The following is a 13,852-nucleotide window of genomic DNA, read 5'->3' on the forward strand; positions in this document are numbered from 1 at the left end:
TTTTTCTAAATGAAAGGAATTTTCACATTTAACTAAGATTTAATTATTTTGTTGGTCTTTATAATTTTATAAAATTTTTAATTAGGTTCTTATATTTTTTTTTTCTTTTAATTGAGTTCTTGTACTAAATTTTATTTTTAATTAGATTTTTATACTTTTTTTTATTTAGATTTCTGCACCAATTTACATAGGTCCCTATATAATTAAACCAATTAATGTTAAGAGGGACCTAATTAAAAAAAAAATAGGTGTAGAGACTCAATTAAAAGAAAAAAAAGTATAGAGACCTAAATTGTCGCAAAACTATAAGAACCAACAGAATAATTAAACCTTTACCTAATTAAGAGAATAAAGTATTTACTATTTATTCAATAATTAAAGTTGTGAAAATGTGCAAAAAAAAGAGATTGAATCAAGCTTCAGAATATTTTATTTAAAAATGAATTTAAAGAACTTTTCAAGGCAGTGACTGTTACAAAAAAAAAAAATGTATTAGTTTGTTTAAATTGCAAGCTTGTTTTAAATTTGTTTAAAATGAGTCATGGGATATAAATATTTAAAAGATATCTTTTGAGGTCTATTATTGTTTTTAAATATTTTTCTTAAAACGGTTTTTAATAATTTCATATTCTTTTAAAAAGGACTTTGTTTGAACACTAAATAAACTATGAATTGATAAAATACTTGTAAATGCAAGAGATAGGGATTCAAAAAATAATACACAAGCAATATATACTCAATGTCTACGTCCAGTCCACATTTAAGAGTTTTACTGTTAGAATAGATGTACAAAGATATTATTTCTATTGAGTCTCCCTTAATTACAATTTTATTCAAATTGTACCGTAGCATAAACATAAGAATCTTTAATATTATTTTCTCAAACCTTCACAAGACTATAATTGTCAAGATTCAGATTGTATATCCTGTCAGACTAAAATATTAGATATTATTACTTCAAATTTTTTTATGCTAATAAGTAATTTGATTGGATATCTCACTAATTAAGAATTTTAGATATTTTTCTGATCTTTTTAGTCAATTAATTATCTGTTGGACAAACTCAATCACTTATACATAATATAAAATTTATTATATTCAATCATCTAAAAATGAATTAAATAAATTATGAGTAAATTAAAGTTTTATCTCTGAATTAATAGATGATAATATACTTAATTTTATTCTCGCGCACACATATCTAGAGAGCTAGAGATAGAGGTAATTTGTTGCCATTGAAGTAGGAATTTAAAATTTCATCATGGATATTTCAAGGAATGAATTTCATTCACTATGAGTCTATGACAATTATGACTTCATGAACAAGTATACCGTTCTACTTTCCTTTCATTATTGTAGAAATTTTGGTGAATCTTTGAACAAAAACAAAGAAAAAGTTATTCTCACTACAAAAAAACTAGTATAAAATGACATCAACAAAATGGTAATTTTAAAATATTGCCGTTATATTCATAAATTGAGGCGGTTTATGTGGCTGCCATAATTTACTGGTGGAAAGCGGCAGTTTTTTAGTGAATTTGGCGGTTTTAAATGCCAGTATCTCATTATCTGCTTCCGTAATATAAAAACCTAACTCTTATTTTACTAATAAACGCTGTGCTACTCAATCTATCGAAACTCCATGGCAACGTGAGAACTAGGAAGAAACTCCCTTGCAGCGTGAGATATGCGATCTCATCTGGCGACTGGCGGCAATCTCCTCAATCAACGCTTTTCTTCCAGCTGCGATCTCCTCCATCAAAGTTTCCTACTCCATCGTGTTGTGCTCTGTGAAGCTTCTCCTTCTCCATCTTCGTTGAACTAGGTTTATATACAAATCCACAATCTCTTCTTTTAATTACTCATATTTTGTATTTGCTAATTGTTACTACTTCTATATCTTTAATGCTAGGTTTTGATTTTCTCTTTGTTAGCAAAAATTGGGGGTAAGGTCTTCATGAAATTCCTTCGATTTTTTTCTTACATGCATGTATACAAATTTTCATTCGTTTTGCGGTTTTGATTTGTAAATATGCTTTTGGTTGGTGATTTACTGATTCGCATAGCACGTGTTTGATGAATTGCTTGAATGCTTATCTTTTTTGTTCCAAGGCAATCGAAGATTCTAGAATTTCAATCGTGGTTTTTTCCCAAAGCTATGGGAATTCGACATGGTGGTTGAAGGAATTGGAGAAGATAATGGAGTGTCGGAGCAGCAAGGGTCAAAAAGTTGTGCCGGTGTTCTACGGTGTTGATCCATCGGAAGCTGGTGCGGCGTTTGCATACCGGGAACCGCTCAAGGAAGTTGCTTGCCTTCCAGGTTTTGTTACATATATCAGCAGGTACTTTTAAGTTTTAAAACTGTTTGATTTAAAGAGAAAATAATGCTGAACAGAAAATCTTTTTTTTGTCTATGCATTTATTTAATCATTGTTGCATGCGATATATCTCTTTCTCAGACATATCAAAAAATTATTTTATTAGCTTGAATGTTAGCTACATGTATTCAGCAGTCGTCGAATGCTATGAAACTCTCAAGGATATCATTTATGACCTCCTGCAAGATGAGGAAGATAAGATGTAAGGAAAAAAAAGATATCACTATTTCGCATGCTTACATATTTAGTTTCTATTTTTATTTCTTAATTTCATTTTTAGTATTCTTTGTTAGGATTTTGCGAAATCAGAAAACATGATTTTATTGTTTTCAACTTTTTTCTTCTCAAAATGTGAAAATATAAACCAAACAGTAACTTTCTTTCTGCTTTTACCGGAATCCTCTTGATTATTCAAGGTCTTCCATGTATTGTGATAGGATTGTAAGCCATATTTGTGATAAAGTTGAATGGAGCATACAAGAACACACATTTGTCAAGGAATTCAAGATGAGTGGTTTGCCTTCACTTAGTGAGAAATTGGAGAAATTCCTAACTCTATTGGTAACTCTTTCCTCTCAGAATATCTCAATTTCCTATATAGACCCTTTGACAGTAAAGGAATCAGCCATAAATGTGCCTCAAAATCTGGATGCTCGTCGCCGTATCACATTCTTTGCAAATTCCTTATTCATGAATATGCTGAAGGCTCCCAAAGTTTGAAACATGTTGTCCTTCAGGTTAGTCATTATGATTAACTAATTTAATGACATGAAAGTGGAAAAAATAGAATGAATATTGAAAAATGGCAAGTGCCAACAATCTTAAGTTCTTAAATATTAAAGGCACATAATGTTTGTTAATTTTAATTGATGCTACTATGATTGGAACTTATGTAAGCTTTTTCTTTAGTGTTTTGACACCATATTACAAAGAAGATGTTCGATATTCGATTGAGGAACTTAATAAGGAAAATGAAGATGGGATATCAATCTTATTCTACTTAAGAAAGATATACCCTGGTGAGTTTGGTTTTATTTTCTCACCTATTTTGTTTTCTCCCTCAGTACATCTTCACTCATTTCTAAAGCATTGTAGATGAATGGCGTAATTTCCATGAGCGGCTTAATGACTTGAAAGTTGAATGATGAGGATAAGAATAACTTATTAACTTTTTCCGAAGTTTATTCTGTAGTAAGTGTAAATAATTTCAATTTATATCATAATTTCATGATAGTTTGAAGGATTGTAGTTTACTCAGCTGCCAGCTCACTCAGTTAGAATTAGAAGTAATTAGAAGTTGTTTAGTTAGTTATACTAGATGAATAGTTAGACTTAGCTAAGTGTAACTCATACATGTATATTAGCATACCCTGGTAATACAGTGACTGTGCATTGATTAGACAGTTTGGCTTTGTCATGACTCTAGATTCATTACTGAACTTTCAGTTGTAGATCATTTGTTGCTTCCAAGGTTTTTGTCATTACTAACCTTTCTAGCTGATTTATTATGATTTCTTTGGATGCTGAGAATGTGATCAAATTAATAAAAATTATTAGAATGCACTGTTACTGTTATAAACAAATTAAAGTTGGTTAAATTTCACTCATTACCTTTTAAAATTTGAGTTGTTTTGAGGCTGTTACTGTTATAACAAGTATTAGAATGCACTGAATATTTTGCAAGAATGCTTATTTTTTATTTTAGAATCTATTGTGTGTTTGCAAATCATCCTTAATAGTCTGTATCTATTTTTTTTATTTCAGAATGGATCATTCCTAGAGCTGCTACCTGCCATAAGTTGTTACTGATGTGTATTCTGGTTAATATGTTTGAAGAAACTAATCTGATAGGAACCAATATATAACAACGTGTTGGTCTTGTTAGATCAAGTAAAGAAATGAGATCACCGGCCATAGTAGAATTGCTATTCTGGTTAATATGGTTTTAACTGAGCTTGAAGCAGAGGAGCGCCTATCCTATTCATGTGAGAAGGTGACACGATGATGATGATCATGCTTCTATCGAATTAACACTATAATTGAGAATGCGTTATTAATGAATTTTCCCAAAAGAATATCTTAAGTGGTGTTTTCTTCTTTCTTGATATCACTTAAGCAAAGTTTTAATCTTGTGTCATTAAATCATGTATGTTTATGTAGGGGCCTGCTCAAGATGAAGTCATTGCTGAGCTAAGAAATGCATTTCTGGAAATTGTTAAGGAATATAAAGTCTTTACTGCAAATTTTTAATAATAATTGTGACTTTAGGTTGTGGCAGCTGGTGGACTGCATGTAGTTGGCACAGAGCGTCATGAGTCTCGGAGAATTGATAATCAGGTTTGCATTCTTTCCTTTTCTTGGGAATAGCTTCTGGCATTACACAGCCAAATGCCTTTTATAATTCTCAGCTATCATAGCCCCTATTCACAACTCCTTTCATGGATATATTGTTGAATAAGTAGTTAAACTTGAAACTTTAATTTCTATTTTTTAAGTTGCGTGGTCGAAGTGGCAGACAAGGAGATCCAGGAGGCTTACGCTTTTTCTTAAGTCTTGAAGATAACATTTTTCGTATATTTGGTGGAGACCAAATTCAGGTAATCTATTTGATGTGCAGCTGCTGTGCAGGGTCATTGATCACCAGAAGTGGAGAACTACTTCTTTGACATTCAGAAACAGTTGTTTGAGTATGATGAAGTGCTCAACAGCCAAAGAGATTGTGTTTATACAGAGAGAAGACGAGCACTTGAATCTGAGAATTTTCAGTCTCTTCTTATTGAATATGCTGAATTAACAATGGATGATATTATAGAGGTAAGTTTTAATTAATAACAATTTCATTTATATTGTTACCTCTTGACTTTTTGGGCAATATGATGATGAATTGAATTTTGAATTAGGCAAATATTGGTTCTGATACTCCAAGAGACAGCTATTAGTAATATGGTTATTGTGCAGTTATAAGAAATTTTCATAGTAGAATTGCTAATTTAAGATAGTGGAATTTGCAGATTATTTAATGGAAATGATTTATCTGGTTCTATACCAGAAACATTAGGACTAGTTCAGACACTTGAGGTTCTGTAAGTAATTGCCTCATATTTCAATTTTTTAATAAATTTTCTCGACTCTTTCAACCAATCTAATTTTATTTTTTCTCTTTATATTATTTGACTAGTTATATATTGTTTCTAATGACATCTTTTCATTGTTATAATTTCAATTTATAACAGCCGGCTTGATAGAAATTCCCTGACAGGAGAGGTTCCTACAAGTCTTTGTAAGAGATGAGTTTGGATAATGAAGTTGGAGTGTTGGAGCAAGAAACAAAGATGTTGGAGCAAGTTCCCGAGATGAAACTCACACAAGAGACTAGAAAACTAAGGCAGGCTTGTTTTAAAGTTAATTACAAAAGGAGAAAATTTTTGGCCTCCAAATCTTATTCATCATCACATAGTTAAGCTACTTGTCTTGTATATTCATATTCTAAGTAGTAAAAACAACACTTATTAGATGGTTTAAATAAATTATTAGATATTAACATAGTTTAGAGAACTGGATGGTAGATTTAACTTATTAGTGTTTATTGAAATGTTTGTATTTTGGTAAGTTTAGTAAGACAAGGTTTTGTATAGGAGTTATTACTTTTGATTTTCAATAATAAAAAATTATATATTATATTAATATTTTGTTTATGAGTTATATATTTCATTTATAGATTATGATTTTTTGCTATTGTGAAATTTTAATCACAATTATTTATTTAACGCAATAAAAATGATGGTAAAAATTATTTTTTTTAAACGATAAAAAATGTCACTGTTAGGGTAAAACGGCAGTTCAAAAATATTGTTTTAACCAACCAAAACGCCACTCTGTCAGGGTAATAATGGCGATTCAAACCGCCGTTTTAACCTATCCAAAAGCCGCCATTTTAACCCTGGAAATAACGGCGGTTTGAACCGCCGTTTTAACCAACCAAAACGCAACTCAGTTAGGGTAATAATGGCGGTTCAAACCGCCATTTTAACCTATAAAAAAACTGCCATTTTAACCCTGGAAATAACGACGGTTTGAACCGCCGTTTTAACCAACCAAAACACAACTCTGTCAGGGTAATAATGGTGGTTCAAACTGCCATTTTAACCCTGGAAATAACGGCGATTTGAACCGCCATTTTAACCTATTCAAAAATCGCCGTAATAACCAGAATGGCATCCAGAATTACGTCGCTTTACGAAATCGCCATTATTGGTAATAATGGCGGTTCAAACCGCCATAAATACAAAAAACTGCCGTTTTTACCAGAATTTTTTGTAGTGTCTATAATATGTAATAAAGAAAAGTATAGGGTGTCAAGATATAAATCTGTCAACTATTACCAATAATAATTAAAAATAATTAAATATAATTTTTATATCAATTAAAAATTTAGTGGGATCTATTATATAGCATTTTGAAAGAATAAGGAATGGTACCCGTGCTTGAAGCTTAATCACGTCAATAACAAAGACTGCAGTGCAATCCATCACGCAACCCTAATCATCTTTCTCTTCACCAGCCGTGTCTCTTTCGTGAAATTTTTCCAGTCACCGGGACGCTGCCATTACTGTTTGACAGTGACTGTCCCTTCTTCCGGATCCCATATTGTGGCACTGCCAGTCCCGTGGAAGAGAACTGCAACGTGAGTGTATGAAGGTATCACACAACCCTCTTCTCCTCAACTATTTCCATTAATCTCTCCGTCCTGAAATTTTTCACGTCACCAGGAAGCTGCAATCACTGTTCGATTTGTGACACAACCTCTTCCACGCGATCTGATTTTGTGACACCGCGATTCTCGTGAGAGATAAAGCCATCATATGCACCGTTATCGCACCCCACCATAAGCGCCATATTTAGATAATTGATATTAGGATTTAAACCATATTTTATAAAATGTGATTAGTATGTTTACTTTATAATTTAAATTAAAAGTAATTATTTAAATTCATTGATATATTGATCAATAAAATCTTATGCATTTTGAAAATAATTTTTATAGTATTATATTTGATTTCTGAATTGTTATTTTATCTCAAATATTTTGTAAAATTATTATATTTATATATTTTACTCTAATCCTAAAATTTTTTAATAAAAACCCTAATATCCCAAATTTCCTAATTTACTACCCTAAATCTCTAAACACACGCACACAACACTCAGTAAGTGAGGGAGAAAGGGGAAACAGAGAAGGGAGAAGGGGGAGCTCGAGGGAGAAGAGGGGAAGAGAGGAGGGGACGATGCGGCTGGGTCCTTACTGCCGTCACCGTTGTTGAGGCATTGGAGGAGAGAGAGATTTGCTTTGCAGAGGCATTGAGGGAGACAGACGCGACGCGAGGAAGAGGAGCTCGTCTTCATTGCCGCCGTCGCCGCGCCTTGCCGCCGCTGCCGTTGATGGAAGCCGCCACCATCGTTGGGAGGAACCAAACAGGGAGAGGAGGTCGGGCAACTTTGAAAGTGAACCAGCAACTTAATAGAGATTGGAATGTTATGAGATTAAAAGCTAAGTGAACTACAACAAGTATAGTTATTAATATTCAATTTTGAAGGTTTCCTTTTAACTAGAGAATTAGTTATGATTTTTCAAAGATGAATAGTAAAATCTGATTTTCTGCATTACTTCTAAACGAAGTCAGAAACTTTGAAAAGTTATAACTAATTCTGTGATGATTGGAATTGTATAGGACCAAATCCGGATTAAACTTGGGAATATGTGGAGCTGGACTGGAAAATTTGAGGCCTTTTTCGTTATATACACAATTTATGGCGAATTTTTAAAGTTAGGTCGATAAATCTGTCCTGCAACAGAAAAGTTCAAATAGGGTAGCAACTTGTTTGTTGTACTAAGACTCCTACGAGCTGAGTTTTGGAGCGAAACTAATTTTATTTTAAAATATGATTAATTTGGTTTATTTCTATAAAAATTCAGAATTTTAGGAGTTAAGGATTGGGAGTTGTGAATTTTTTAAAGTTAATGATTTAAGCTGGAAAGAACCAGTTTTTAGCAAGTTATGCATCAACTTCTAATGCTTGTAACTCTTAGAATTGAATAGCAATTCGGTTGCAACTAAGACACACTTGTTGCTAGATAAGTTAGGAGTTTCCAAACCAAACTTTAGCCTAATTGAAGTTTTGTAGTAAAAGTTATACAAGTTGAAAGATACTAAACTTGTTGGTTTCTACAATCAATGTAAAAAAGTAGTTTACTTTTGCTAGGTGACTTTACTTAATTGAATGCATGTCTAAAATTACTTAACCTCAAAGTGCATTAAATTTAAACTTTATAAATATGTCCTTGTGTGAGAGATTTTATTTCTGGTACTAAAATTTTATGAGAGCAATATTTATACAATAAGTTCTTTCTGGATCGCATCCATAATGCCACAAAATAAATTAAGAAGATACAAATGAAGTGAAATGATTGGCTCACTTGTAACATAATCGATCTTGTGGATTGTAATGTTATTATTATCTATCTTGTTTCAGATTTTGCTAATTGGACTTGGGAGGAGTTCAATTTGATTTCTTTTAAATTAAGAGGATACAAAACTCTTACCACTAAGGGTTTCTTTTATTGTCACAATTTGATTGAAAGATGGCAACAATGATAGCAAAGGGTTGCAGTGAAGGCAAAGCGTCTCGAGTTTTATGTGTCTGGTGAAGAGGTTAGCTTTTATTGGGTTTCTTTCCTGCATCCTGGTATTGTAGTTTGGGATAATATTTGATTTCCCTGATGTGGGCACTGAAGTTTAACATTTGATTTGTGACTGTGCTTTGGGTTTAGAGTTAGTTAACCTTCTCTATTTGTGTCATGTGACAAAGCCTTGAGCAAATTGGTAATAGAGCAGAACGCCTTAGAATTAATTCAGATATATATTTATATTTAAGTACTGATATTGAGGTGGAAATCTAGATTTCTTCTGATTAGTTTTTCTGCTAGCATTCTTCTTGCTATATTATTTTCTGTTTTATACATGAATTTTTATTGAAGTTATTGTCTGGGTCCTATTAAGTGATTATTTCATGTAATAGCCTTAACTTGCGAGAACTGTATGGTGAAGTCTAGATACTTGTATGCTTTTTATATCTTAATTTAGTTTTCAGGACATATTGAAGAAAGCTCAGCTTTTTTCCCCTTGTGCTATGGATGTTGATTCAATACAAACTCTTGATCCTATTAACACTGTTAGTAATTTTCCTTCAACTCTATTAACACTTTTCTTTTTCTATCATTTGCCAATGTCTTTGAATTTAACATTTGTTTTGATTTATGTATTCTCTAGTGGTTAGAGCAAAAGGTTAAGTTGAATGATGCTGAGCACAAGTTAAAAGATCAAGGACGTCAACTAAAGGTTCAACAGAAAAGAATTGGTTCTACTAAAAAGACAATTCATGCTTTGTATAAAAAGTTAAATCTCCTACTTCCTTCAACTTTGTCTGATCCTGCAGAAGATGAGCTTGGGACAGGCTCTAGTGATGATGAGGATGATAACATAAGTGATTGACGTCAGGAATATATGTTTTTTTTTTTAGATTAAGGAATTTTTAGGTGAATTAGTTAGTACATTTTATTTTATTCATGATATTTGACCTTTTTAAAGGCTTTCTTTGTTTTAGTTTAAGTATTTTTTTTCTTATTTTAGTTTGATTACATTTATGGACAAAAGTATTTTAATAATACATAATTTTTAACTCTTTTATGGTAATCAACTTTTTCATGACTTTATTATGTGTTTATAATTTCGATGATGTAATATGAAAAAAATGATTATGATGATCTTAATATAGAAAGCAGATCGAATACAATTTATTTTCTAAAATATTTATATATTAAATAGCAAATTATTTTGTATGAAAATTGTTTGAAATATTATATTAAATTTGTAGAAAATTTGTGCGAAAATAATTTTTTATTTTGTATGAAATTTGTTTCAAATACGTAAATTCTTTTAAATTAAATTTGTCTGAAATTTAATTGAAAAGAAATATTTGATTTGTCTAAAATTTGTTCAAAAAAAATTTGTTATATTTGACTAAATTCGTTAGAAATTTGTCTGAAATAAAATATATTTTTTTGTTTGAAATTTTTCTAAAATAAAATATTTTTACGTTTGAAATTTGTCTGAAATACATTGTCTTTATGTTGGCTAATCTGTCTAAAATTTGTCTAAAATACATCATAATAGTTAGAAATCTAGCAGATAAATGCCTATTCAAAATCTGTCGCAAAATCGTCTGAAAAAAATTTCAGATGAAATTTCAGACAAAATATAAATTAGTAACAAGGCTTTTTGGGACAAAAAAAATTTGTCCCAATTTTGTTTGAAAGAAACATTTTGTCTCTAATTTGTTCGAAATTTATTTCGATTTCGTCTCAAAATTCGTCCGAAAAAGTCCTATTTCTAGTAGCGGCATTGTCGTTGTCGTGGATGCACATTGAGCCATAGCGTTTCACCTTCGTTGAGACATAGCCCTCACAGACCACCGGCAACGTGAACAGCCACTCTCATTGGCAAATAGTTTTTAAAATCTGTAGGAGAAAAGTGTATGTGTCTCCATTGAAGGTGAGTGGACCACATTACATCGATGGATCCATCAATTTGTGAAGAAGCATCGTACAACACTGCATATGATGTGAGTGATCATTCTAATTCCACCGACGTTAATGTCCCATCTCTGAGTGAAGATAACACACAACGTATGGACAAGGTAATTTGTGTGTTAGTAGTATATTTGGTTATCTTTATCTGTAACTTATTTTTTATTTTATTGTTGAGTTATTAACAATGATATGCTTTGTTGGAAGGATTGTGATTTTGTTTGTTTAATTAGAATGGTTGTGGATATTCTTTCATTCAATTATGCTAGAATGATGATACATTTTCTACATTTGATGTATTTTATTATTCTTTTTGTTCATCATGTTGAGTTGATGTTTGCAAGTTTAATTAATTTTCGTTTTATAGATATGAACATGGATAGTGTTGTTTTATATCAGTTTAGTTTTGGTTGTTTATTAGTTAGTGTTATCATTGAATAAGTGGTTATTGGAAGAGTTTTTATGAGTGTCAAATGGTGGATGTTTATCTGTTTTGGTGATATGTCCTTGGTTATCGATTTCATAAGAAAGAATCTGTAGACGTTATTCAATTAGGATGATGCTACGACAGTGGTTCATGAGGTGTACGTGAAATATATTTTATTCTTGTGACAAAATTAGCGAGATGTTAGAAATTAATACACTGGTTGACAAAATGCCTTAGCTGTATAGTTTTCAACCTGTGAAATTTTCTTTTTATTGAGACATGGGCAGTATTCCACCAACGAACGGTGGAAAGTCGTCAACTACAATATGGATGTGTATAAAATAGTGTAAAATGAGTTGTGGCATAGGTAGAATAAAGGAAAAATAACGGAGACCAAAACCATTTTACCCAATTGAATGTTGTGTAATAGATAAAGGTATACTCACCACCGGGCAGGATTCTGAAAACACGCTGGAAAAGCTCAGGCTGAATGCGGATGTTCCCATGACCTAGCTTCAGGGTGCTCATTTCAGTGTCGTAGGCCTTGGCCAACATCACCATTATGCCTTGTTTCACATGCCACTTCGGGACAAGCTTCAGGAAACCAAAACCAATTACTTCTATCTCATCAAGCTTTACTTGAGCCTGGTTGGTTTTCAGGTATTTGAAGAAATCTGCGATGTATTATGGTGAGCATCTTGTCTCTAATAATTTCTGTCAACATATGACACGACCATTAGAAGCAAATAATTGTTTAGGAACTATAAGAAAAGCACAAATTTGTGAATGATGTATTACTGGCTTTCCCATGTATTCAAGGTGGTTTCTGGGGAAAGAGCACAAAATCCAAGTACGAACTTCTCTTGTATTGTCCAAATTCAACTAAGTCAGAGGTATAAAAAATTGGAGGAAATAAAGTCAACATATAGGAACCTTTATAAGTGCAATGGATAACAAAGAACACTGAACATGACCAAATAAATTCATATTGGGATAACCGAACGTGTAAGACCAATCGTGTGATGGTACATACGATATTAACTTCTGAAGAAAATCTCATGTCCTAAGCTATTGAAGTTGTGATGTTGATGGTTTCATAAACCTAAAGGGATTAAGAGAAGGAGAAAAATAATTTCTTCTCATTTTGAAAAGAATAAAAAAAATCCTTTAAAAAATATTTGTTGAGTTATTACACCTTGTATACTATATACTTTTTATGTACTCTCACTAAAAAAAATTTACAAGTAAGCTTACATCTACTATTGATAAAAAAAATCTAGGTAACACTCTCCCGCAAGCTAGAATTGTATAAATTTAATAATCCTAACTTGGAAACATTAGTAAGAAAAGAACCCGGTGGTAGAGCCTTGGTAAGAAAATCAACAAGTTGGTATTTGAAACGAACTAGCATAAGATGAATGAGACCAGACAAATGCTTTTTACGAACAATGTAGCAGTCCACTTCAATGTATTTGGTTCTTTCATGAAAGATGAGATTATTGGCAATGTGAATGGCTGATTCATTGTCACAGAATAAAGTGATAGCCTTTTGAAGCGACAAACCAATGAAATCCATTAAGAAAAATAACCAACTAGCTTCACAAGTTGCAACAGCAAGAGACCTATATTCAACTTCTGCAGAGGACTTGGCAACGGTGGTTTGCTTCTTACTCTTCCAGCTAACGAGAGAGTTCCCAAGCATAAAGCAATAACCAAAAACGGAATGACGAGTATCGGCATAGGTATCCCAGTCAGCGTCGACAAATTTAGTGAGATGTATATTAGAAGCAAAGGAGAAGAATAGACCAGTTGCAGGTCTGCCTTTTAAATATCGGAGTACGCAGAAAGCAGCTTGTAAGTGAGAAGTAGTTGCACAGTCTAAAAATTGGCTCAAACATCCCACAACATAAGAGATATCGGGTCTAGTGTTTGTGAGGTAAAGGAGTCGGCTGATGAGGTGTCTGTAAGTAGTGTTGTCCATTAAAATGGTACTTGATTCCTTCGAGAGTTTCTGACTATAATCAAATAGAGTGGAGAGAGGCTTGCAATCTAGATAACCAAAATCATTGAGAAGGTCCATGGCATACTTCTGCTGATAAATGTGAATTCCAGAGTCAGAGCGTGCTACTTCCATTTCCAAGAAGTACTTGAGATCACCAAGATCCTTTATTTTGAATTTGTCACCCAAAATTTTCTTGATAGAATTGATTTCGCCAATATCATTCCCGGTTAAAACCAAGTCATCAACATATACTAGAATGGCAGCGAAACTTTCAGATTGTTTCTTGATGAAGAGGGAATGATCATAAAAAAACTGCTTATAACCAGCATCAACAAGAGTCTGGGTGAGCTTAATGTTTCATTGTCTGCTTGCTTGCTTAAACCCATATAGAGACTTTTGCA

General features: G+C 32.2%; 2 protein-coding genes and 1 long non-coding RNA gene across 28 annotated transcripts; 2 read left to right on the forward strand and 1 right to left on the reverse strand.

The window, feature by feature from the left end:
• LOC107623327 (callose synthase 7-like) lies at window positions 1,490-6,036 on the forward strand. 26 transcript variants are annotated; one of them, XR_002356783.1, is made up of 11 exons: window positions 1,499-1,825; window positions 1,913-1,946; window positions 2,113-2,342; window positions 2,514-2,580; window positions 2,795-3,115; window positions 3,288-3,397; window positions 4,143-4,371; window positions 4,539-4,715; window positions 4,874-5,192; window positions 5,390-5,461; window positions 5,612-6,036. XR_002356783.1 is itself a non-coding variant. In XM_021115043.1 (4 exons), the coding sequence occupies exons 2-4, from the start codon at window positions 2,200-2,202 to the stop codon at window positions 3,096-3,098; spliced, it is 543 nt and encodes a 180-aa protein (XP_020970702.1). In that variant the 5' UTR covers window positions 1,490-1,825; window positions 2,113-2,199; the 3' UTR covers window positions 3,099-3,188. The 26 variants fall into 26 exon arrangements, 1 of the variants encoding a protein (XP_020970702.1); XR_002356793.1 differs by lacking the exon at window positions 1,913-1,946 and having other exon boundaries at window positions 1,498-1,825; window positions 4,647-4,715; window positions 4,996-5,192; XR_002356795.1 differs by lacking the exon at window positions 1,913-1,946 and having other exon boundaries at window positions 1,498-1,825; window positions 4,647-4,715; window positions 5,007-5,192.
• Window positions 9,240-9,816, forward strand: LOC110267720. Its single transcript, XR_002355608.1, has 2 exons — window positions 9,240-9,608; window positions 9,707-9,816. It is a non-coding gene; the product is annotated as an uncharacterized LOC110267720 (long non-coding RNA).
• Window positions 12,726-13,583, reverse strand: LOC107620324 (uncharacterized mitochondrial protein AtMg00810-like). The gene has a single exon (XM_016322503.1). The coding sequence runs from the start codon at window positions 13,581-13,583 to the stop codon at window positions 12,726-12,728; it is 858 nt and encodes a 285-aa protein (XP_016177989.1).

The sequence above is a fragment of the Arachis ipaensis genome, chromosome B10 (assembly GCF_000816755.2).
Source record: "Arachis ipaensis cultivar K30076 chromosome B10, Araip1.1, whole genome shotgun sequence".
NCBI lineage: Eukaryota > Viridiplantae > Streptophyta > Magnoliopsida > Fabales > Fabaceae > Arachis > Arachis ipaensis.